We start from the raw sequence: 22,328 nt of genomic DNA, 5'->3' as shown, positions 1-22,328 counted from the left end.
GGTGACCACATGCTAGACTCTGACTCAGGACATGGTGACACAGAGAGGCTAGAACTGTGCACAATGCATTTGATAACAGTGGCATGAGTTGCAGTAACAACATCCAGTTGCCAAGAGCAGTAGTGATAGCAATCCTAGGCCCAAGGTCCAGTATCCAGCATCAGGGGAGTCAGTGATATGAGCAGTGATATCTGTGCCCAGAAGCTGGGGCAGTGGTTGCCATGTAGGACCTGCCTTGGGGTGGATTATGAATGTTCCTAGCTGTGTGGCCTCAAGCCTGCTCTGTGCCTTCCCCAAAATAGTATGAGGCCTCAATATCGTGTGTGTGTGTGTGTGTGTGTGTGTACATATATTTACACTTTATATTTTAAAAAGTAAAAATTTGGATTCCATTGTTTGCTCATTCCCTGAGCTCTGTCACTGACCTCAGTGGTTCCCAATCTGGCTGAGCCCCAGGATTGCTTGTGGACTTCTTACAAAACACTCAGACCTCTCCCAAGACCAATTTTCCCACAGAATTAGACACAAGACCAGGAATCATTTATTTAACATTTTGCTACTAAAAGTGCCATGTGAAGACCAGCAGCATCAGCACTTTGTTAGAAATCCAGAATCACATTCTCTGCTCCAAACTTCCTGAGTTAACCAAATGCCCAGGTGATTCCTACGCACAAGAAAGTTTGAACTCCCTGATCTGTGTGCCTTCTAGATGTAGAGCCAGAACTGTGCCATCTGCTCTGTGTGTGTCTGTGGTGTCTGATCAGATCACTCAGCACTGGGGTGTCCAGTATTCAGTCCTGTTTGTTTCTCTTCTATAGCCATCAGTCTTGGTGACCTCATCTGTTCTCAAGGTTTTAAATATTATTTGTATGTGTCACCGGTCTAACAGACACCTCAGCTCCAACTTCTCTTAAAATGAATGCCTGTGATGACCCCCTCAGATATGCTCCTTCCAGTCTTCCCCATTTCTGCTGACAAGTGCACCTTTCCACTTGCACAGCCCAGAATTTCGGATGCCCTCCTTGACTCCTCACTCTCATACCCCAAATTAACCCACGAGGAAACTCTGTAAAATCCATCCTCACAATGTACCCAGACTCCCACCACTTCCACTATCTCCACCACTCACCCCACATGGAAGCATCTCCAGCCTGGAACCCTGCAGTTTCCTACTGCTTCCCTACTGCCTCCCCGGACGTTTGCCTCCCAAGCCTGTTCTCAGCACAGCAGTCACAGCAATCCTTTTAAAGGAGAAGTCATACCACATCCCTCTTCTACTCTCAAGCGTCTTGTAACTCCTTCTTCACACAGAGCACAGGTCAGCACCCTCCTAACATCCTCCAGGTCCACGTGGTCTGGCCGTGCCTCTGTCTCATCTCCATTACTCTCTGTTGTAGCCACACCAGCCCCCTCCCTCCTTCCAGGAATCACAGACACACTTCTGCCTGGGGCATTCCCACTGCGGGTTCCCCTGTCCAGGATCCTTGTGGATAATTCCTCATGTCCTTCAAACTTTTTCTCAAGGTCGCCTTCCTGGGGAGGCTCACGCTGACCTCCCAGATGAAATCAGCCATCTTCCCTGTTTCCCCATCTCCACACTCTGGATCACCATCCCCACTGCATTTTTCCCCACAACATTTATCCCCTTCTAACATAAACACCTTTCTTATTTCTTGTGCTTAAAGTACGTAGTCTGTCTCTTCACACTAGAACATATGCTCTGCAAGACCATCAATTTTTGCTTTTACTTTTACATTTCCCAGATGTAAAAAATGTGTCATATATCTGGCACACAACCAATATTGGTTGAATGAATGATCAGCGTACAGCACCTCCCTATTCTAGAGATAGTATCTTTATTAATATGGTCTCAGGTCACGTGCTATTTTGAGGCAGCTTTGGCACAAAGTCCACTCATAATTGCATTGATGCCACCTCTACTTTTCTCACAAGTGCTGCTCTCACCTCCTTCCCCTCATCTCTTTCTGCCATACCAATTCTCCCACACACCACAACACATAATTATATTTCTCACTTCCGAAAACAATGACCTTTGATTTACCGGTTTTATCTTTCAACCAAATAGAAATCTAAAGTAGACTCTGCTTTATAAACCCCTGAGTTTGGACTAGAGCCAGCACTAGAGCTAAGGGCAGGGAGAGATGGTGAGCAAGCAGAGCAGAATTCCAACAGGAACTTATCTAAAATGAGAAATTGCAGGATCTCGTCTCTGCTAATTCCAAAAAAATTTGCTTCCTTTGAGAGTTTGAGAAAAGGTAGAAAGAACAATCAAGCCCTAGAAGGAGGCAAGAGCAGGTTGACTAGGAAAATTCATCTCTTGATGCCACTTATAAGTCTGGGGCTTATAAGAACAGTCACAGGGAAAATGACTCTCGGAGATGAGAGATAGTCTGAGGAAAATGAGACCAGGACTTGTAACAAGAACAAAACCAATCATGTGCCTCTATAAAAACAGTGCAACAAAAAATAAACACCCAAAAGAAAGGGCCGAGGATCAGACCCAGGCCTGAGCCGAGGCTGACCCAGCCGCTTAAATCCCTCACTGACAAGACAAGACCTGGGTGACGGTTGAGACCCTGTGATCAGAGGTCCCGGTGCCGCAAGGTCCTATTGAAGAGACAAGGACAATGGAAAAGAGAGGTGACCAGCTGAAGAATGACCATGTCAAAGTCCACAGTGCACTGAGCACTGACTGGGCACAGATCCCATCCACACTCGGTCCTCACAGCCTCTCGTATCCCCACCTGCAACAAACTCAGCACAGCAAACACACAGATTCTGAAAAGTTCCCAGTGATTCCATTTATTTCCTCTCTCAAATATAGGATTGTCTCTTTTAATTAATCCATAAACCCTTCACAACTAAAACTGAAAAACAAATTCATATTTATATTCTTATTTCAATAAGGCAGTAAGAAGTTGCAGCTCAGTGCAACACGAAGCAAAGGCAGGGATGGGAACAGCACAGCGTCTGCTGGAACAGGAGAACGGATGAGGGAAGAGACACAGGTCAGTGTGGGGAAGGGGAGTTTGGAGGGCAGGAGGAGGGCCGGTCACTCCACTTCCTCACATTAGGCTGATAGGAGTGCAGACACATTCGGATGCCCTTTGCAGAAAGAGAAATCAGAGGTTCTTCAAGTCACAAAGTGGGAGCATGAACAAATCTTGCATCACTCGTTCCCCCATAAGGCAGCTGTTTCATGCTACAGAAAAAAATAATCACGAACAAATTCAGGTTAGTCGCTGCATGTGGTGACATTCTCAACACTCCACCACATGCTCAAAATATCCCAAAGAATGCACATTCCCCAGTCCTGTCCCTTCTTCCCCAGCCCCTCGCCACTTTAGGCCACCCAGGGGTCTCACCTTTAGAAGCTGTGAGAGACACATCAGAGCCCTGGGCACTGTCACTGTCTGGGGTAGGACAAAACAGAATGTGGTCAGAACTCATAGGAGATGTGGCTAAAGGAGGAATTGTGGGGGTGGGTGAGCTCCCCCCATAGGCTCCCAACTACACTATCGCAAGGGTCTCAGGGATCACTCCCTGCCCCCAACCATACTCACTTGCAGCCTGAACGTAGATCCCTCCTTTTCCACCTGTGGGAAGAAAACATCTTGTGAGAAGCCAGGGAAGTGGGGTGGGGGCCATGAGGTGCTAAAGGAACCCCCTAGGCCTGGACCCCAGGGAAGTTTCCAGAACTGTGACTTCAGACCCAGGGCACAATGAGGAAACCTAAGGAACGTACATGTGGGGGAACTGGACCAACCACCCTCCGGAGGTCTGTCCTCAGCAGAAACCTTCCCCTTTATCCTGTGACAGCTAGAAGTCAAGTTCCCTTCACCAGAATCATCGAGGTGATAAATCTGTCCTTCATTTTTACACGTGCATTAATACAGAGCAAGTGTTAGCAGATGGGGACCCAGGCTGGGAAAGAACGCGAGTGTGGGTGGTACTTCCCATTAACGAGGCAGGACACACTCTACCTGGGGCTTGAAACCCCACAGAAGGACAAGTAAACTCGGACCCCACCCCTTCCCTACCTGAGCGCTTCCTCCTCCACATCACAGCTCCAAACACAGCTCCAGGGACCACAACTCCAAGGAGGACCAGGGCAGCAATGATGACCACATTGGGGATGGTGGCCGGAGGGGGAGGCTCTAGAAAGGGAACAGACGGTGATGAACCTGACTCCGGGGCCTCAGCCCCAACCCTGCTGAAGTCCTTCAGGGGCTCCTGCTTCCCCTGAGAAAAGGCGCTGTGCCCAGGGCCCCCTCCTTACCCCATCTCAGGGTGAGGGGCTGGGGCAGCCCCTCATGCTGCACGTGGCAGGTGTATCTCTGCTCCTCTCCAGAAGGCACAACCAGTGCCGCCCACTTCTGGAAGGCCCCGTTCCCGTCGGGCCTGGTCTCCACGAGCTCCATGTCCTGGGTCTGGTCCTCCCCGTCACGCTGCCAGGTCAGGGTGATCTCCACAGGGTAGAAGCCCAGGGCCCAGCACCTCAGGGTGACCTCACGGTCAGAGATGGGGTGGTGGGTCACGTGTGTCTTTGGAGGGTCTGAAGAGAAGGATCAGAAAATTCAGGAACTTTGCATCCCTCATGGGACACTTCACCATGACCATGTAACCATGTCCCACTCCACTGTGACCATGCTGAGAATGCTCAGGACAAATGGGATGGGAGAAGGGAGCATAAAACCCAGACACCACACTGGACATAGGTATCTGGGATAATCTCCTACTGTTTAGAAAGTTCTAGAATTAGGCTGAGACAGGCCAGGGTCAGAGATAGGACTCTGAAGTGGGGAGAAGGGATTCCTGGTCCTGACCTGGGTGGGGGCCAAATAACTCAGAAAAGCTAGAGTCAGACCTCAAACCCACTGGGTGTGGGGCAGCGAACATGGCCCCGGAGTTCTCAGAGAAAAAGTCCCCAGGGTTCTCAGAGCAGCTGCCACAGTCAAAGGGAACCGCTCGCTGACCAGTTATTCCCGAGACAGTCTCCCCCTCCTTCCCCCGAAGACAGCACCCCTCATTGTCCCTGCGGGAAGGGGGGCCCTCTGGGCGAGCCGCCCTCTGGTACCGGATCTGAAAACCCACACGGACTCATCTTCCCGACCCACAGGAGGCGGGTGCTCTGGTCCCACTTTCCTCCATCCTTGGAGGAGCCCCCGGCCCCCGAGGGAGAGGGGAGGCCCCGCGGCCCCTCGCACCTGCGCGCAGCAGCGTCTCCCTGCCGTTCTCCAGGTATTTGCGGAGCCACTCCACGCACCTGCCCTCCAGGTAGGCCCTCCAGCGCTCCGCCTCACCGGCCTCCTCCCACTTGCGCCGGGTGTTCTGAGCCGCCAGGTCGGCCGCGGTCCAGGAGCGCAGGTCCTCGTTCAGCGCGATGTAATCCGCGCCGTCGTAGGCGGACTGATAGTACCCGCGGAGGAGGCGCCCGTCCGGCCCCACGTCGCAGCCGACCATCTCCTGTATGGTGTGAGACCCTGTCCCCGCCCCGCGTCAGCCCCGCGTCAGCCCCGCGTCAGCCGCGCCGCAGCGACCGGACCCAAAGTGAAAGCGAAACCCGGGGAGTCCCCGCCGGCTCCTCCCGGCGGGTCCCGCAGCCTCGGGGCGAAGCCCGGGCCCGGACTCTCGGGCGACCCCGGCCTGTCCGTGCGGACGGGGGTCGGGACCGGGGCCCGTCGCGTCGCTCACCGGCCTCGCTCTGGTTGTAGTAGCGGAGCGCAGTCTGTAGGTTCACTCGGAAAGTCTGTGCGCCGTCCCGGAAGTTCCGTGTCTCCCGCTCCCAGTACTGCGGGTCCTGCTGCTCCACCAGGTCCATCCACGGCGCCCGCGGCTCCGCCCTCGGACTCGCGGCGTCGCTGTCGAACCGCACGAACTGCGTGTCGTCCACGTAGCCGACGCTGACGAAGCGGGGCTCCCCGCTCCCGGGCCGGGACCAGGCGATGTCGAAATACCTCAGGGAGTGGAAACCTGGGGGCGGAGAGACGCTGAGACCCGCCGGCCCTCCTCCCGGCGCGGGTCCCGGTCCGAGGTCGACGGGCCGGGAGCGACGAGGGGGCGCGGGGAGCGGGGGCCGCCGGACGGTCAGGACGGGACGGGGATTCTGGGCCTGGGCGGTGGGGACGCGCCTTCCCCGGGTCCTGCGTCCCCGCCGGGCGGTCCCCTCGCTCCTGCCCCGCAGAGGCCGTTCCCTCCCGACCCCGCACTCACCCGCCCAGGTCTCGGTCAGGGCCAGGGCCCCCGAGAGCAGCAGGAGGAGGGTTCGGGGCCCCATGACCTGCATCCTCGGAGTCTGGGGAGACTCTGCGTCCGGGCGGGGCCGTGGAGACCTTATAAACGGGCGGCGACACGGATTGGCTTCTCTAGAAACCGGACGCGCAATGGGACTGAGAAATGGGGCCGCGTCATGAGTATCCAGACAGGAGGACCCGACACAGGTTGTGACAGGGAGAAGTGAAACCTCGGGGAGGCGGGGACTCCCCAACACTGAGCTTCCCCGCCCCAGACACCGCCCCGGCGTCTGAGACCCTGAGAGCCACGCCCTGGAGACCTGGGACTTTGCCCTGACCGCTCCTCCTTCACCGACAGCTCTTTGTCACCCTGTCTCCCTGAGTCCTGGCCCAGGAGCTGTGTGAGGAAACCAGGGAGAGACCCCAGGCGGGGACGGGCCCCTTTGCCTCCTCTCCTCTTCCCGGAGCCCTTCTCCCTGAAATGTTCTCTCTGCCTCCCGCCCTTTGCCTCTCCCTTGGACTCTTCTAGAAAGCTCAGCCCCAGGGAACTTGATGCCTAAGAGTGAGCTTGCCCTGGGAAGGAAGGTGGGACAGGGGGTTTTGCTTTCATCCTGGAGAAGTTGTGCCTGAAAACACCAGCCAGAGATTCTCACAGTGACCAATCTCCTTGTTGTCTATGAACCAGGGTGGGTAACACAATCTTGAAAACCCCTGATCCTCAAGAAGCTAATCTGTGAAAGAAAAGATTGGGCCCCCTGGTCCGGATAGATATGTGAGCACTGTGCTCAGACTCACAAAGCTCCTAAGTCTTAACTTTCCCAAACAGCGTATCTGTGACTCCAGGTTTTTGTACTGTAAAACGAGCTGCATTCCACAGCCCAGAATTTACCAACATACCTTATATTCTAGAGACTTCCCACAGAGACAAAGCCATTGGAGGGTTTTGGTGAAGAAATGGCAGGTACATCCTGAGTCACATTAGCAGGATCTGTCTGTGTGAGTCCCCCACATCCTCAATACAAAAAAGGACGTGGAAGCAGTTTGTTACAGTGTATTTCAACCAGCAGCATGTACAGCCTCAGAGTTCCAAGTGTTCAGTGCAGTTAAAATGTCCTTCACTAGTGCTCCTGCATAGCCTATTTTTGAGGAATAATTCACATCTAAGTGGTGTGCATATTTTATCGGGACATATTGTTATTTTTTAAACTGATTAACATAAGGAGGCAATTAATTAGTTTTTAGGCAGGTCCACAGAACAACCGGCTAGGCTCTAGATCGTTTATTAAAGATCTTTAAAAACACATATTTAAATCTCAGAGTTCCACTGCTGTAGAATTCTTTACTTCTGCTGCACTTTCTCACCTGCCACTTCTCCAGCCCTTCCCTCTGTCTCCTTCATCCCCAGGCCCTCTTCCCCTCTTAGTCTCCACCACCCTCTCACTCCTGATTGTGGCACTAGTGCTACGCCCCTACATGCCACCCAGAACCTATTGTCCCCACAAGGATCAGATCCTGCTAATGTGACTCAGGTTGTACCTGCCATTTCTTTACCAAAACCCTCCAATGGCTTTGTCTCTCTGTGAGAAGTCTCTAGAATATAAGGCATGTAAGCTCAGGGGCTTTAGGCTACTTAGGTCAAAGTTGCCTCCCAGGCATATAAAGCCATTCCTGACAGATAGTAGGCATTAAGTTAATTGTTGGTAAATGATGATCGTATTAAAATTGAATTACATCACACAAAAATCATAAAATAAAAAATACAAAAAAGTTCAGAAAGATTTTATTACGGGTAACTAGCATGCATATCAATTCATAAATTCATCCCAGTGAAATAAAATGCCATATGCTTATTCATTGCACAGTTGAGCCTGTGTATTAGTTTTCTATTCTTGCAGAAGATATGTCCACAATTTAGTGGCTCAAAACAACTCCCAATTATTTGCTCACAGTTCCTTAGTCAGAAATCCAAGCGTGGTGTGGATGGATGCTCTGGTTAGGGTGTCACAAAGCTGTGTTCTCATCCCGAGCTCAGGGTCCTCCTCAAAGCTTATGTAGAGACAGTTGGCCAAATTCAGTTTCTTCCAGTTGTCCTTCTGAGGTCCCGTTTCCTTGACAACTGTCAGCGAGGAGGTGCCAGGGGATAGCTGCCCCTATCACCTAGTGGCCCTGCATTTTCAAAGCCTTCAATGGAGAAATGCCTCACATTGAATCCCTCTCACACTTGGAATCTCTGCTCAGGAAGAACTCCAATCAGCACTCACCTGATCAGGACAGTCCCACCCAGGACAGCCCACCCAGGACAGCCCCCTCCTTCTAATCTTAAAGTCAACTGACGGAGAACTTAGTTACATGTGCAAAATCCCTTCCCAGCAGCACCCACATTAGTGTCTAATTGGATAACTGACTGGAAGTGAATAACGAGGGTTGTTATTGGGGACCTGTTCTTCCTCTTGTATTTGATTGGGTCATGGTTGGAAATCAAAGTACAAGTAAATAGAGTGCTGTGAATGGTAATAAAATGCATCCTGCCTGATAGCCATGGAAATTCTTAAATCTTAAAACCAAACGACATTGTTAATATCTTATAATTAATTTAGAGCAAATGAAAATTAAAATGCAATGTTTCATTCTCTCTTTAAACACTGTATCAGTTAGGTACTGCAGGATAACAAATTATACAGAATATAGCAACTCAAAATAACAAATGTGTATTTTCTCCCACAGTTCCCCAAGGTAAGGAATCTGGCAGAGGTTCACCTGAGTGCTTCTGGCCAGGGCCTCTCTCAAGGTTGCTGTCAAGTTGTCAGCCAGGGCTGCATCATCTGAAAGCTTAACTGGGACTGGAAGACTCAAATGAAACATGACTTATTGTTTGAAGAAGCTGTTGGAAGAAGCCTCATTTCTACCTGGGTGGTCTCAGGAGGCCTCCATTCCTAGCCATGTGGACTTTCCATAAGGCCGAAAATGACCAAGCAGCTTCTTTCTTCAGAGAAAGTGATCAGAGACAGAGAGAGAGCAAGCAAGATGCAAACTGCAGTGTTTTCTGTCCTAGACTCAGAGTCACACACCATCACATTAGCCTTACTCTGTCAGTTAGAAGTGAGTCATTAAATGCAGCCCACACTCAAGAAGAGGGAATTACTGCACCTCTGGAAAGGAGGAGTGTCAAAGAATTTACACACATGCTAAAACCCAAATTAAAATTAATTAATGTTTCAGGATTTTGTAAGTCACTGTTTCCTTTTACTGATTATTTTTCTTTAATGCTTTACATTTCACTTTTGGAAAGCCATGGGTAAAAGTCTGAAACAGAGAAAGGAGATACATCAACTTTTGTGCTTCTCGAAATTACCTTTAGTGATAATGTTTCATTCAATAAGTTGCAACAAAGTTGAGAACCTATAGTTAGCTAGACCAAATAGTTCCAAGATGTGGGTGCCTTAACAAGAATGTCTTTAAAATAATAACTATCTTTGTTTGTCATTAGAAGTTTCAAATTTAGTTTGTTAAGAATGTCAACCAGAGGGTAGAGAGGGAGGGGGAAAAGGGGAGGTAGATGGAGTAAAAGGGGTCAAATATGTGGTGCCAGAAAGAAAGCTAACTATGGGCGGTAAACACCCAATGCAATATGTATATATGCCTTACTGTTAAATTGTACACCTGAAACTTACTGGATTTTGTTAACCAATGTCACTATAATAATAACTTTTAAAATGTCAAAAATATTAGCAAAACTGCCAGTTTTCTTATTCAACATCATCTTCAAAAACATTTGCGTGATGAAATTACTTTTCAGTTAGAAAAATGTGAACCTCATGCCTCAGTCTATACACCTAGCTTAGCACCATGACAACAGTTTTGGCGTGATGCAGTAGGCAGAGGTGTTTAACTCCAATTGAGGAACAAAATGTCCAAAACTGGCTGTCCAGTTGGCATCCTAGAGTAAATTTCACATCTTTCACCGTGCTTTTGAATGAGATTTGGTAGAAGTGATTTGGACACCAACGTGATTCTAAAAAGCACTGTTAATATGTGCCTCTAACGTTTGTTTTAAAGCAGCTCTCTTGTGTTTTCCATTTACACTTTCTAGTCCATCACTGGTTTTCCCTTTATAACATTTTCAAGTTTACTTACTTGACCAACAGTGTGCTTTTCCACTTCTGTAAAGGTATTTAATTCAGTTGTATGTGAGGTTAAATGTAAATAATACATCAAATCACAAGATAGAATTATTTGCACATCAGATTGAAGACTGTATACCAGAATATATGGAGAGTGAAGGATCATGTGACCTATTTCTAACCAATGCCATTTTCTGTGACATTCTGGTCCTCTCTCTGACATGGCTCGTAATAATTGGTTGTGGATTTGTTCCAATGTGAGTAGTTCTTGCTAAGTACTCTTACGATACACTTTGGTATTTTCTTTTCTCTTTCTTTTCACTTTCCTTTTTAAAAAATGAGCCAGGAATAGCTCACAAGCCACAGTCTGAAAAGTGTCAGTTTGAGGAATTATGATCAATTAAATACCTGGGCATCCACCCCTGCTGTCGGAAACTGAACCTAGGAAGCCCCCATGAGGGCCCCTCAGTCCCATCCCCCAGGTGTAACCTCTATCCTGAGTCTTGTGTTTACCATTCCCTTGAGTTTCTCTAAAGATTTTACAGTAAGTGTGTCTGTCCCCAAACCAAACATTGTTTAGTTTTGCGTGCTTTTGAACTTCCTGTACAGTGAACTCTTGCTGCATGGACTCTTCTGAGACTCAGCATTATGTAGGGAGTTACCCCTCATGTGTGAGGCTGTTGTTCATTCATTTTTACTGTTGAAGTCTTATATTTTATAATTATACCACAACTTTGCTATTTTCCTACTGATGCCTATGTTGTTACTCCAGCTTTTTCTGTGAACATTAGTGTACATGTCTCCTGGGGCACAAGGCAAAAAATTCTCCAGAGCACACTTAGGAGTAGGACTACTGGGCTATACGTGGTATGTCTTTGTACTCGATAATGTTCATTTGATTTCCAATGTGCTTGTGCCCATTTAAACTTTTACCAGGACTGTATAAGTCTTCCTGTTGTTGATGTGTTTGTTCTGAAAAAAAAACAAAACAAAAAACAAAAAACCCTCAGTCTAAGGGAAAGAATTAAGAGTTGAAAACCACTAACTTGGTTGCAATCATCCCAGGCATAATTTTTCAGATACTATTAATAATGTTTCTTTATTTAATTTTATTCCATATACCTTGGCATTATACTTGTGGCATATAGGTCCAGGTAATGCTTCCTTTTAGCATAACCACAGAGTCATTTTATGTTTTGATTCTTCCATAATAAAATGGAAAAAGGGAGAGAGGGAAGGAAGAGAGGGTACAAGAGAAAAAAAGGCAGGAGGAGAAGAACTGGAAATAGTGAGTGCAGAGAATATCAGCATGCAAGAAAATAAAAGAGCTGTAAATAAATAGAAACTTAAGAGAATTTTATTAGTTTTCTATTGCTGTGCAGCAAACTTTCCCAAAATTTGGTAGTTTAGAACAACAAACATCTATTAACTCAAAGAGATAATACAAAGACAAGCAAAATGGAGCAGATGCTAATGGGATAAGGTGGATAAAGAGAAGGATTTTACAAGATGGAATAAGTAACAGGTCCTTGGTATACAGATAAAACTGATTTTGTTACTCAGCGTCCTCCAAGAAGCAGATCCCAAGATGGGATTAAACTCAGCAGTACTGTATTAGGAGAAACACCTGTCAGAGACTATGGGGAAGGGTCAGCAGACAGACGCAAGTCTGATGGTCAGGTGAGAAGGTTCATTAGACTTATCTTAGATCACTGCTAGGCCTTCTCTGTGAAGCTGGGCAAGGCTCTAGGAGAGTCATCAAACCAAGCTGGCCGTCAGAGGAGCCCCTGTCTCCCAGGAATGGCCTGCCATCGTGTCCCTACTGTGACCAGTGATTGTCTGGGAACCACCCATGGGAAGCAGGGCCTCTGCACAAACACTGCCATGGATTTCAGAGCACAGGAGCACTTGTGGCTTACCTGAAGGATGTGACCCAAACCTTCCTACCTGAAGGGCCCGAGCCCTTGGAACACAAACTCTGCTCAGGTTGGGTTGCTGCATATGTCCACTTCCACTTATAGGAACAAGGTGAAACTGGGGGGCACCCAAGTCTATCACTCATTCCACACTTTTTCCTCCTGCCCCCATTATGTGACAGCGGCCCCAGCCCCTCCTGTGGACTAGAGTCGATTACTCCTGTCTCAGGAAGAAGGGGCTCCCCTTCTCACCTGCTGGTCTCTAGGCATGTGGAGCCCACACTTCCTTGGTGACAATATAATGTTTAGTTCAATGGGACCTTTGTCATGTTCCCTTGTAAGAGTGCCTCCCATCCCCACTTTGTGGACCAGAACCTCCTACCCGGGAAAGCCCAGAGTTGTGGAGTCAGGAAGTGCAACATCCACCAGTGCGTGACACCAGATGATGATAACTAGGGCCACACCTGCATCTACCCTTAGCTCTTCCTGTTGAGGACCCAGCACCATATAAAGTTCTCTGATTCAATAAATATGCTGTGTCCTGAAAGAGGTAACCCCACCCCTTTAGGGCGCTTCCTCAAAGCTGGCACTTCAGTTGTGCCTTCAGAAGACCTGACCCGCATCCTGTGTGACCAGCAGCCCCTGGACGGTACAGATGGGATCTGACCAGTGGATCCCACGGTCATGGCCCATCCTGTACTTCCTTCACATGAAGTGGGTCCCTGGTCAGATACTGTGCTAAGAGCCATTCCAAGACTGTGCATCAGGCATTTCAAAGTCCCTAGATGGTGGTCTGGCTGGAGCTCTGAGGACAGGAAGGAAAACCCACACATGGAATAGGTGACTCAGCCTATGAGGAGGAACCTCTGGCCCTCCCACGATGGAAGGGTTCACTTTATTCAACTTGTCACTCGGTGGCTGGTTGGTCATCTAAAAAAATAGTGCCAAATCAGGGCCCAGTATTGGTCTAATGTTGACATTGGACATTCAGAGTTGGCTGTTGCTGGGACAGCCTTGGCAAGTGCGAGTCGATGCTGCTGGACCTGTAGGTAGCCTCATCTCTGCCATTGTGGTCACTTCGTTCATGTGCCCATCCTGCCAGTCCTGGGGTGATCAGTGAAGAAGGCCGGCTAAGGCCAATTTGTCTGCTCGGTTGCTCAGGTCCTCTTCAGGGATGGATGTTTTCTGGTGGATGTGAACATGTGGTTCAGGCTCAAACCCAGATGTACCATTTCCATCTTATAATGGACTGCTGCTGGGCCTGTCCAGTTTATGACTTCGTGTGCTATGCAGACCTCAATTCATAATGACTTGTAATTACATGGCTGCTTGGTGTCCCACTGGCAAAGAATTCTGCCTTATCAGGGCCCAGTAACACACCCAAAGTTGCTTCTAAAAGTGGGTATATTTCTCTGCTGCGGATAGCATGGCCTTACTGCAGAACCCAGGGGCCAGCATGGTGCTTCTCCCGTTGGTGCTTGGTTTAGTTCCCTACTGCATTTTTCCCACCACTGATACCTCGAAACGCCATGGGGTCTGCAGGACAGTGGGTGATGGCACCATGGCCTGGAGTGTCCTTGCAGGTCCAAGTTCCATTCAAAGCTGGCATCTTTCTATGAACCAAACAATATACCTAGATGTGGCGAAACGTCCCACCAGGCAGTGTGCTTCCTTTTTCGTAGTGAGGGATGCAAGAGGCAGTAGTGTGTCTTTTCCTTTGGAGGAGATACCCCTGCATGGCCCTCACTGCTGGACATCTAGAGCTGAAGGGAGGGGCCCACTCCCTGAGTCTCTGTAAGGTTTATCCCCCACCACCTAGAGGGCACGTGGTTTACCAAGGCCTCCAGGGCAGTTTCTGCCTCTTGCTCACCCATCCCAATCTACATGATGTTGTCAATGAAATGAACTACAGTTGACCCTTGAACAATGCAGGTTTGAACTACATGGGTTCAATTGTACAAGGATGTTTTTCCATTGGCCCATTCCGTTTGATCGATGCACTCGATTCAAACCGAGTTGTTGAAGGGTGAACTGGCAGTTGGGAATCCCCGTGTGGGAGAGCCGACTTAAGTGATAGGTGGATTTCTGCGTGCACAGGTGGTTGGTGCCTCTAACTCCTGGATCGTTGAAGGGTCAGCTGTACTGTGATATTCTTTAGGATGTCCAGGAGGTCCAGATCTCTTAGGGCCACATTACAAAGGGCAGGAGAGTTAAAGTCACCCTGAGGCATGTATAAATAAATATCGTTCCTTCCACATGCATGCTAATCATTTACCTGCACGTCCCTAACTGGAATAAAAGCACGCACTCACCACCTTGACATCCACACGCATGTGCCTGCAGCCGTGTTACTCCACTCTAGCTGTGGTATCACATCCAGCGCAACAGCTGCCGCCAGGGCTGTACTCGGTGAAGGCCGAGGTGACCTCACGCTTCTTTATACCCCATCAGGTTTCTGCAGAGACAGGTTGTTGAATTAATGGAGATGATAGGCAGCACCGCCACGGCCTCTGCCTTGGTCAGGCCTCTAGTGGTGGTGCTAGCGCCTTCAATACCTGCAAAATCTTCCACAATACCTGCTCCTGAGACGCAATGTCATTTCTGATGTGGCCAGGATGGTGCAGTTTCAGAGATTTCCTTCTGTTCTTCAGCACAATGAGAGACCTTACTCCACGGACAGGGACCAGTGTGAGGGTTGCTCCAACCGCCAAGTGTATCAGTGCTGATCATGTACTTGGGAAATGGGGCAATAACCCTGGGGCGGGTCTATGGACCCAGTGGTCACACTGAGAGCTGGGCTTGTCCAGGACTCCATTTATGACCTGGCACCAGCAGCCCACTGTAATAGGGGACATGATGATGCTATGGGTATCTGGGTATTAACGTCACCTCAAACCCTACATGCAATATGCCTCAAAATTCTGGCCATTTCTCTCTTCCTAGTGTACAGTCACTTGAGTAAACGGCTGCGGTTCCTTTGCAGAAGGACTGTCCCAGTAGTCACTCACCACAGTGCTCTATGGGACTTCCTCCACAGTGCTCTAGGGGACTGTCCCAGTAGTCACTCACCACAGTGCTCTATGGGACTTCCTCCACAGTGCTCTAGGGGACTGTCCCAGTAGTCACTCACCACAGTGCTCCAGGGGACTTCCTCCTCGGGGTTTGGACACCTCTACAGTCAGTAGGTTCTGAACCTGAAAACTGACTCAAGTCTGGGTACTGAACAAAGGATCGTGGCTTTATTGGTTCCAGAACTCTCTACTGCTCCTCAATCTTGTTTTATTTACAACAGATATTAAGCAGCTCACACTGTTGACTAGCTATTAGCTATGATCAGAATGTTTATATCCACACAAAATTCATATGTCCAAACCCTACCCCTCAAGGTGATAATATTAGGAAGTTGGGGCTTTGGGAGGGTGGGGCCCTCATGAATGAAATGATTATTCTTATAAAATGGAACTGAGAGAGACACCATGTGAAGACACAGCTAGAAGCCTCCGTCTGTGAGAAAGCTGGCTGTGACCAGACACCGATTCTGCCAGCATCTTGGTTTGATCCCAGCCTCCTGAACTGTGGGAAATAAATTTCTGCTGTTTATAAGTCACCCGGTTTATGGTATTTTATTATAGCAACCGATATGGACTAAGACACCATCCGTTTGACCCTAGGGGCACCACTCTGTCATTCTCCACAACCCTCTTCAGGTCAAGCTCCTTCCCTTGCTGCCCCACTAGGGTTGTTATGGGCATTGTGGCTTCTGGCTTTTGCTGGTCAACTGTCACCACTGGGCGCTTTTCAGGGCCATACCCTCCCCATGAAATTAATGAGCCGTCTCTGGGACCACCTGACCTCCTGTTATCCCAGCCCACAGAGGACACAACGTCCCCAAACTTAGTGATGCGGGTCCCGCTCCAGCACCTTCGGGATGGCTTTGGTGAAAGGCGTGCCTTCTGAGTCCTTCTGTGGAATGTAATCTTCGGCTGGGTCTTCTGGCCTCACACAGCATCTCCGTTCTTTCAGCCTCTTTATCCTGTCCTCTACCGTCCTGTACTGTAAGTCACATCCACCTCACTAAGCTGGACGTTATTGTTTCCAGGCTATGAAGAGCCACCCAGAAGTAAGTTTGTCCCACACCCTGGGGCCCTTGATAAGCCTATGTCCTGAAAAAGTGCCTCTGTGTCAATTAGCTTTTGTTTATCCAGCCTGACATTCTGGCTACTTGATGAACGATTTAAAAATCCAGTCCCAGAAGTGCTCCATGAGCTCCTACAGGTACATGCTGGCTAATTCTTGCTATAATACCCGGTGCATCTTGGGGTGAGGCTTCTGCAGCATCTCTGGGACCGTGGAAGAGCTAACCATCACTAGATAAGGGCAAGCCTCTTCTACATGCCTGGAGGTCCAGAGGGTGTCCATCAGGATGACCCTGTCCCAGTCTGCAGAATCTTGGGATTTTCCCACCAGGGCCCTGACTTTCACGTAACGGGTCTGCCTTGGCCAAGGGTCTAAACATCTCTACAGAGTTCTACAACCCTCAAAACTATGTCTTCAGTAGCCATTCAACTCTACCTGCCCTCCTGTACATGAGATAAATGCCTCTCAATGAGACACTGCTGAGGCTCTCACTCTAGCCAGTAAAGAGTTTAACAGTCCTCAGAGTCTCATTATCCTTCCCTAGGGCATCAGTACAGCTTACAGTAAGCAGCCAATTCCACTGTCTATGTAGGCACGCACACAATTATTTTTAAAGGCGTCTATCGAAACATTTGTCATAACATTCCTCCAAACCAGGACACTTTCTCAGGTCACCACCAGTGAAATCTAGCAGTTCAGCTTTCACCATGTGCCTCACCTACCAACCTGATGGCAGCACTTTTGATACAACTTGTGTTAGTGAGGGCTCTGTGAGGAGCAGACGTGAATACAGTATTAAATGTGCAAGATATTATTAGAGGGACACCTGTGGGAAGGAGACAGAGAAGGCTGAGAGAGGGATCAAATCTGAATCCAAGTGAAGGAGAGAGGGAAGAAAAGTTGGCTGGAGGCGTCCTAGAGCCAGTGCAGAGTGAAGAAGGGTCAGCGAGGGTGTCGGGGGCCCTGGAGCTAAGTCAGCCTTCAGAGGAGCAATGGTCCTGCCTTAGCGTCCCTGCTGTTCTCAGTCTTTGATGGGAAGAAGCCTGGGGGAAGTGCAGTCTCAGAGCAAACACGGCAACAGGTTTGAGAGCACAGCAGCTGGGCTATCAGTCAGTGATACTCCCTCGAGCTGAGGTCCTGGGATGTGAATTCTCACAGGTACCACAGTGATCTGGTGGAGAGGGGGAAATGACAAATGAGAAAACGGGAATAATTTCTGGACCAATACCTTTGAGTAGACAGGAAGAGACAAGGCCTAGAGCACCAGCAGAGGAACCGGCTCTGGCTGGCAGCATGGACGGTTAACCCATGGTAAAGGTCTCGAAGTAGAAAAGGTGGCAGAACTCTATAATAGTTGTCTTCTGATGTGTTTGGTTTTCTCAGTTACACAGGAAACAAGGTCATCCTCAGTACTAAGGATGGGGAAGGAGGGCCGGATGTCTGAGCAGAGAGAGACGGTGTGTGACAGTCAGCAGGACGGGAGGAGACTGCGCGGAGCAAGGACAGGATGAGTGCAGGGCAGGGCGCGGGCCCCCTCATGGTTTGGGTCATGAGGTTAATGTGATGGCAGTCAGTGTGGCCGTGAGTTATTCTCCAGCCTCCTGTAGCCTCGTTGGGCAGGTGCAGGGTAGACAGAAGTAAAATTCGCTAGCCGTGTAGTGTTTCCAAGCAAAAGTGACAAAGCAAGTGAGAGGCAAGGGAGGGACTGAAATTATTTATCATAGAATTTAAAATGAGTGAGGAGGGAGGAGAGGACGTCGAGGGCTGAAGGATGGTGAAGAGAGTATTGGATCAATAAACTGGGGCCCCAGTGGGCTCAAAGTATTGTTGGAGCTGACGTACTAAAGAGAAAATAGGCACATTTGTGATGAATGGTTTGCTAATACCACATTATAACACATAAAATAATAGTATCAGCATTTCCAGAGCTTAGGGGATGAGTTGGAGAGATGGTGGGCAGAGAGCGAGAAGCATGAAACGGAGACTGTGGAAGGGCTGGGTTATTGGCAACGACAAGGTCTAGGGGATACGCGGGAGTGGGGGCCAGGAAGAGCGGAGCGGAAGGTCATGGAGGAGAGGAGCTCAGGGAAGTGAGAAGCCAGGGACTGAGAGCACTTCTCTGCTGTGTGGGTGTCCTGTCACTGCCAGAAAATCGCATGGATCAGGCAGCTTTAAAGAATACCCATTTATTATCTCACAGCTGTGTAGGTTACAAATCTGACATGTTCTCACTGGGTTAAGAAGATGTTGGCAGGTATCTGTTCCTTACTGGGGGTTCTGGGAAAATCCACTGCCCAGCTCATAAATTTGTCTGAATTCAGTGTCTTGCAGATGTAGGGCCGAAGTCCCCATATTTCCCTGCTGGCTGTCAGCTGGAGTCACCCTCAGCTCCCAGAGGATCCTCAGTCCTGGATCCTGGCCCCCGCAGCACACCCAGTCCCCCCACTCGGAACCTCTCTGACTGCTCTCGGCCGCATCTTTCCTGTAGCATGTCTGACTCTAGCTAGAGAAACTTCCACCTTTAGGGTCCATGTGGTATGATTGGGCCCTACCCAGATAACCAGGACAGTTTGGTCTTCTTAAGGTCCTTACTCTTAATCACATCACCCAAGTCCCTTCAATATGAAAGGCAATTCGCAGGGTCCAGGGATTCGGGCTGGAGACCTTTGGGGACCAGTATCAGCCTACCACATCTGCTTGTGTTGGCATCGCCGAGGACCAACGAGATAACACTCTGGGGAGGTGACAGTAGAACACCTACAGCAGGAGTGGGCCTCCAATCTGGGTTAGGGGGTGTTAGGAAAGGGAGGGAAGAGAGTCTGAAGGCAGCTGAGGAACAGGGACCCCACCCAAACCCAGGCCAGGGGCACAAGGATTGTGGCAGAGAAAGCACTTCACAGGGAGCCGTGTCCCCAGGGAGACCGAGGAGTCTGGCAGAGCTGCAAAGTGAAGACCCCTCCTGAGGGAGGACTGAGGAGATTTGGCTGATCTTGGACTGAGGACTCCAGGGGGTACAGTCAGAAGGTCTCGGGAATTGAGGGGTGAGAAGAAACAGAGTAGGGGTGCGCAGAGCATGTGGGATACTTGGGGGGCCAGGGTGACTGAGACAAAGAGGGAAAAGGACATAATGACATTAGTCCTTGGGGATTCAAGGCGGGTGGGGAGAGTCTGTGACAGATGAGGGCGGGGAGGGCAGGGGTTTGGGGCTCTCGCCTGGGCTCTGTCGATGGAGGTGAGGAGGTTTAGGGTGGTTGGGTCTTGGTTGCAGTCCCTGGAGCTTTTTTTGACTCCTATGCAGTGGTCTGCCTGGAAGAGAGGAGGGCTCTCAGAGGGTGTGCATGAGCTCGCTCTTGATCCTGAAGGAGGGGACTGTGCTCACCCCAGGCCTGAGGTCTTCCCTGACACCTGCTGTTGGAAGTGTGACTTCCTGGGTACCGAGTGTGACCCCTGGCACAGGGGCCCCTCTTCTGCCCTGCTGAGGGGACAGAAGGCCCAAGAGAACCATGCTTTTAGCCCCAGTAGTCTCAAAGTGCATATCCACACTGTGGAAGATATGTAGACATTGAGATGTTGTTTCTGAGAGATGACTTATTTCAAAAACTGAATTTCAAAAACCTGAAAAATAGGGAGTAGAAAAAAATATTTTCACATTTCAGTTTTCTGTGGTGTTGTCGTCAAGGGGATGGAGAAGGGAGCTGTCGGGAGGAGCTGGATGCCTCAGAGTCCGTGCAAGGGCTCCTGATCACTCCTCTCCTCCAAATGAGACGTTCGGAGGCTAATGTGGAGAATTATATTACTTTGACATTTATAATCTCAGGGAATTACAATTACTTTCTTCAGTATAATAATCATATTGTTTGAAGAAAAGTTATTTTTAAAGAGATGAATACAGAACATTTAGGGTGAGAGTCATAATGTTAGCAAGTGACTTTCAAGTATTTCAGCAAAAATTATAGAAACATATTACACACAAATATGGCAAAATATTAAAATGATGAAATCTAGGGTGACCATTGAATTATTCTTTCAAACTTCAGGTATCTTTGAAATTTTTCACAATAATTTGAAGAGAAAATGAAAATTACTACCACATAATGTCATGGGAAATGTCCACAACATAATGTTGAACTGAATTAGGCTTGAAGAATGTGTGTATGAGAATGTGTGGGTATGTCAGTGTGTGGGGGTGTGTTCTGTGTGTGTGTCATTGTGGGTGACAGGATCTGTGTGTTGGTGAGTGGCAGTCTGAATGTGCATTCACACATTCATTCACTCCATAAATGGTTTAAAATCAACAACCAGGCACTTTCGAGGCAATGGAAACGTAGCTGTAAACAATCAAATCCTCAACCCTGTCCTCATACAGCTGATATTCTCAAGGACAGAGAATAAACAATTAAATAAATACATTTAAAAATGTACGTTAGCGAATGGGCTGTGAACAGAAGCAAAGCGGGTCGGCTTAAAGGAAGGCTGGAGGTGCCCCAAACAGGGCCGGGCAGGGAAGGCCTCTCAGCGAGGACGTTGGAGGAGAATGTCCGGGATGGAGGTGCTGTCCGGGTGACAGGTTTTCAGGCTGGGGAATGGCTCTGAGGTGTGACCACCATGGGCTCCCTGTGCTGGAGGAGCACACAGGGGAGGGCCTGGATCTGGGCCCATCACAAGGCCACAGCTGTACAAACCGGAACTTAACTGAAAAGAGTCTTGCAAATGAAAGAGATTTTAAATGTAACGTATTTTGAAAAGATCATTTCAGACATTCCACGGAGTTTACAGTGGGGAATTTTCCTCCCTCCCCAGACTCCAGGCATCCAGGTTTCCTGCCAGAATTGAGAGTGTTACCAATTTCTTGTGTATCCTTCTTGAGAAAAATTTATACGAATTTTGAGAGAGGGAGAGAGAGACCGCACCTAAGAAAACGTTTATTTTCAGTTTTCCTGGGTGTTGGCATCAAGGACCTGGAGAAAGGGGTGGCAGTGGGGAGATGGAAACCTCAGAGATGGCACAAGTTTCCTGAGCTCTCCTCTCCATCAATCCCTGTCCCATCCTGACCTTGACATCTGTGGAGCCCAGCACTGCTGGGAACTTCTTCATGCCCCCATTGATGCCCAGCCTTCGGGGCAGCCTCCTCTGACCAGTTTACAGCCCGAACCCTCCCATGCTGCTCCTTCAGCATCCACGAGCAGCGCAGCAGCGCCCCCGTGTGGCCACACAGCTGAGGACGGAAGACCGTCTCCTCTTCTGCTCAGCCCGACCTCCCCAGGGTCTCCTTCTGCTCCCAGCACCAGAACACAAGAGGGGGCCCCCATCCTGTGTCAGGTCCTGGGTGTGAAGTATTTCCCCAAATCCACACTCACATAGATATTTCCTCTCCACTCAGTCACCATGGACTCTGTTTCCGCGAAGAGTGAGGTAATAACAGCCCCTTCCCAGGTCTAGGTGCCCTTAGTCTAGGAAAGGGACCTTGGACCCTCAAGCCCCTGTCACTTGTTCCTGCTGCTGCCTGTGGGGCTGGAGGGCCCTCGACTTGGGAATTAGTGCAGTCAGTCTCATTGGATGGGGTGGGAGAGGAGCCCCCCAGGGTGTTGGGTCTGGGCAGAGTCCTCTGAGCCATAGACACCAAAGGACTGAGCCACTCTTGTAGGAATGAGCCTTGGTCCCAAATGCCTGGGTTTCCCAGAGTCTCACTTTCTGCGCTAGGACCTCACTGCCATGTCTGAGCCCAGCCCAGAGGAGCAGGTTGTCACGGCCTTCAGTTGCCCCTCCCCTATGACAGGACAAGTCTCTGCGCCAGGCTGAGGGACCTCCAAGGACCATGTGCAGAAACATGCGGTATGGGCTACAAGGACCTCAGGGATAGGACCCAGGCTACCCATTTCTCAGTAGCTGTCACTACACCC

The 22,328-nt window shown here is 49.4% G+C and overlaps 1 protein-coding gene and 1 long non-coding RNA gene across 5 annotated transcripts; one reads left to right on the top strand and one right to left on the bottom strand.

Annotated features, from left to right (window-relative positions):
• Window positions 1–2,842: 2,842 nt before the first annotated feature.
• On the bottom strand, window positions 2,843–6,396 carry LOC120589505 (class I histocompatibility antigen, Gogo-B*0101 alpha chain-like). Of its 2 annotated transcripts, XM_039847014.1 has the most exons (8): window positions 6,235–6,396; window positions 5,716–5,994; window positions 5,229–5,504; window positions 4,301–4,576; window positions 4,062–4,178; window positions 3,585–3,617; window positions 3,387–3,434; window positions 2,843–3,223 (listed from the first exon to the last, which is right to left on the bottom strand). In XM_039847014.1, exons 1-8 carry the CDS (start codon window positions 6,305–6,307, stop codon window positions 3,219–3,221), a joined length of 1,107 nt encoding a protein of 368 aa, XP_039702948.1. In that variant the 5' UTR covers window positions 6,308–6,396; the 3' UTR covers window positions 2,843–3,218. The 2 variants fall into 2 exon arrangements, with proteins under 2 accessions (XP_039702948.1, XP_039702949.1); XM_039847015.1 differs by lacking the exon at window positions 4,062–4,178.
• LOC120589506 (uncharacterized) lies at window positions 5,908–9,475 on the top strand. 3 transcript variants are annotated; one of them, XR_005649509.1, is made up of 4 exons: window positions 5,908–6,048; window positions 6,391–6,461; window positions 6,613–6,940; window positions 8,979–9,475. It is a non-coding gene; the product is annotated as an uncharacterized LOC120589506 (long non-coding RNA). The 3 variants fall into 3 exon arrangements; XR_005649510.1 differs by having other exon boundaries at window positions 5,926–6,055; XR_005649508.1 differs by lacking the exons at window positions 5,908–6,048; window positions 6,391–6,461 and having other exon boundaries at window positions 6,558–6,940.
• The last annotated feature ends 12,853 nt before the right edge of the window (window positions 9,476–22,328 follow it).

This window comes from Pteropus medius, unplaced genomic scaffold, assembly GCF_902729225.1.
Source record: "Pteropus medius unplaced genomic scaffold, Ma_sr-lr_union100, whole genome shotgun sequence".
Lineage (NCBI taxonomy): Eukaryota > Metazoa > Chordata > Mammalia > Chiroptera > Pteropodidae > Pteropus > Pteropus medius.
This window is presented reverse-complemented; position numbering and strand designations above follow the sequence as displayed.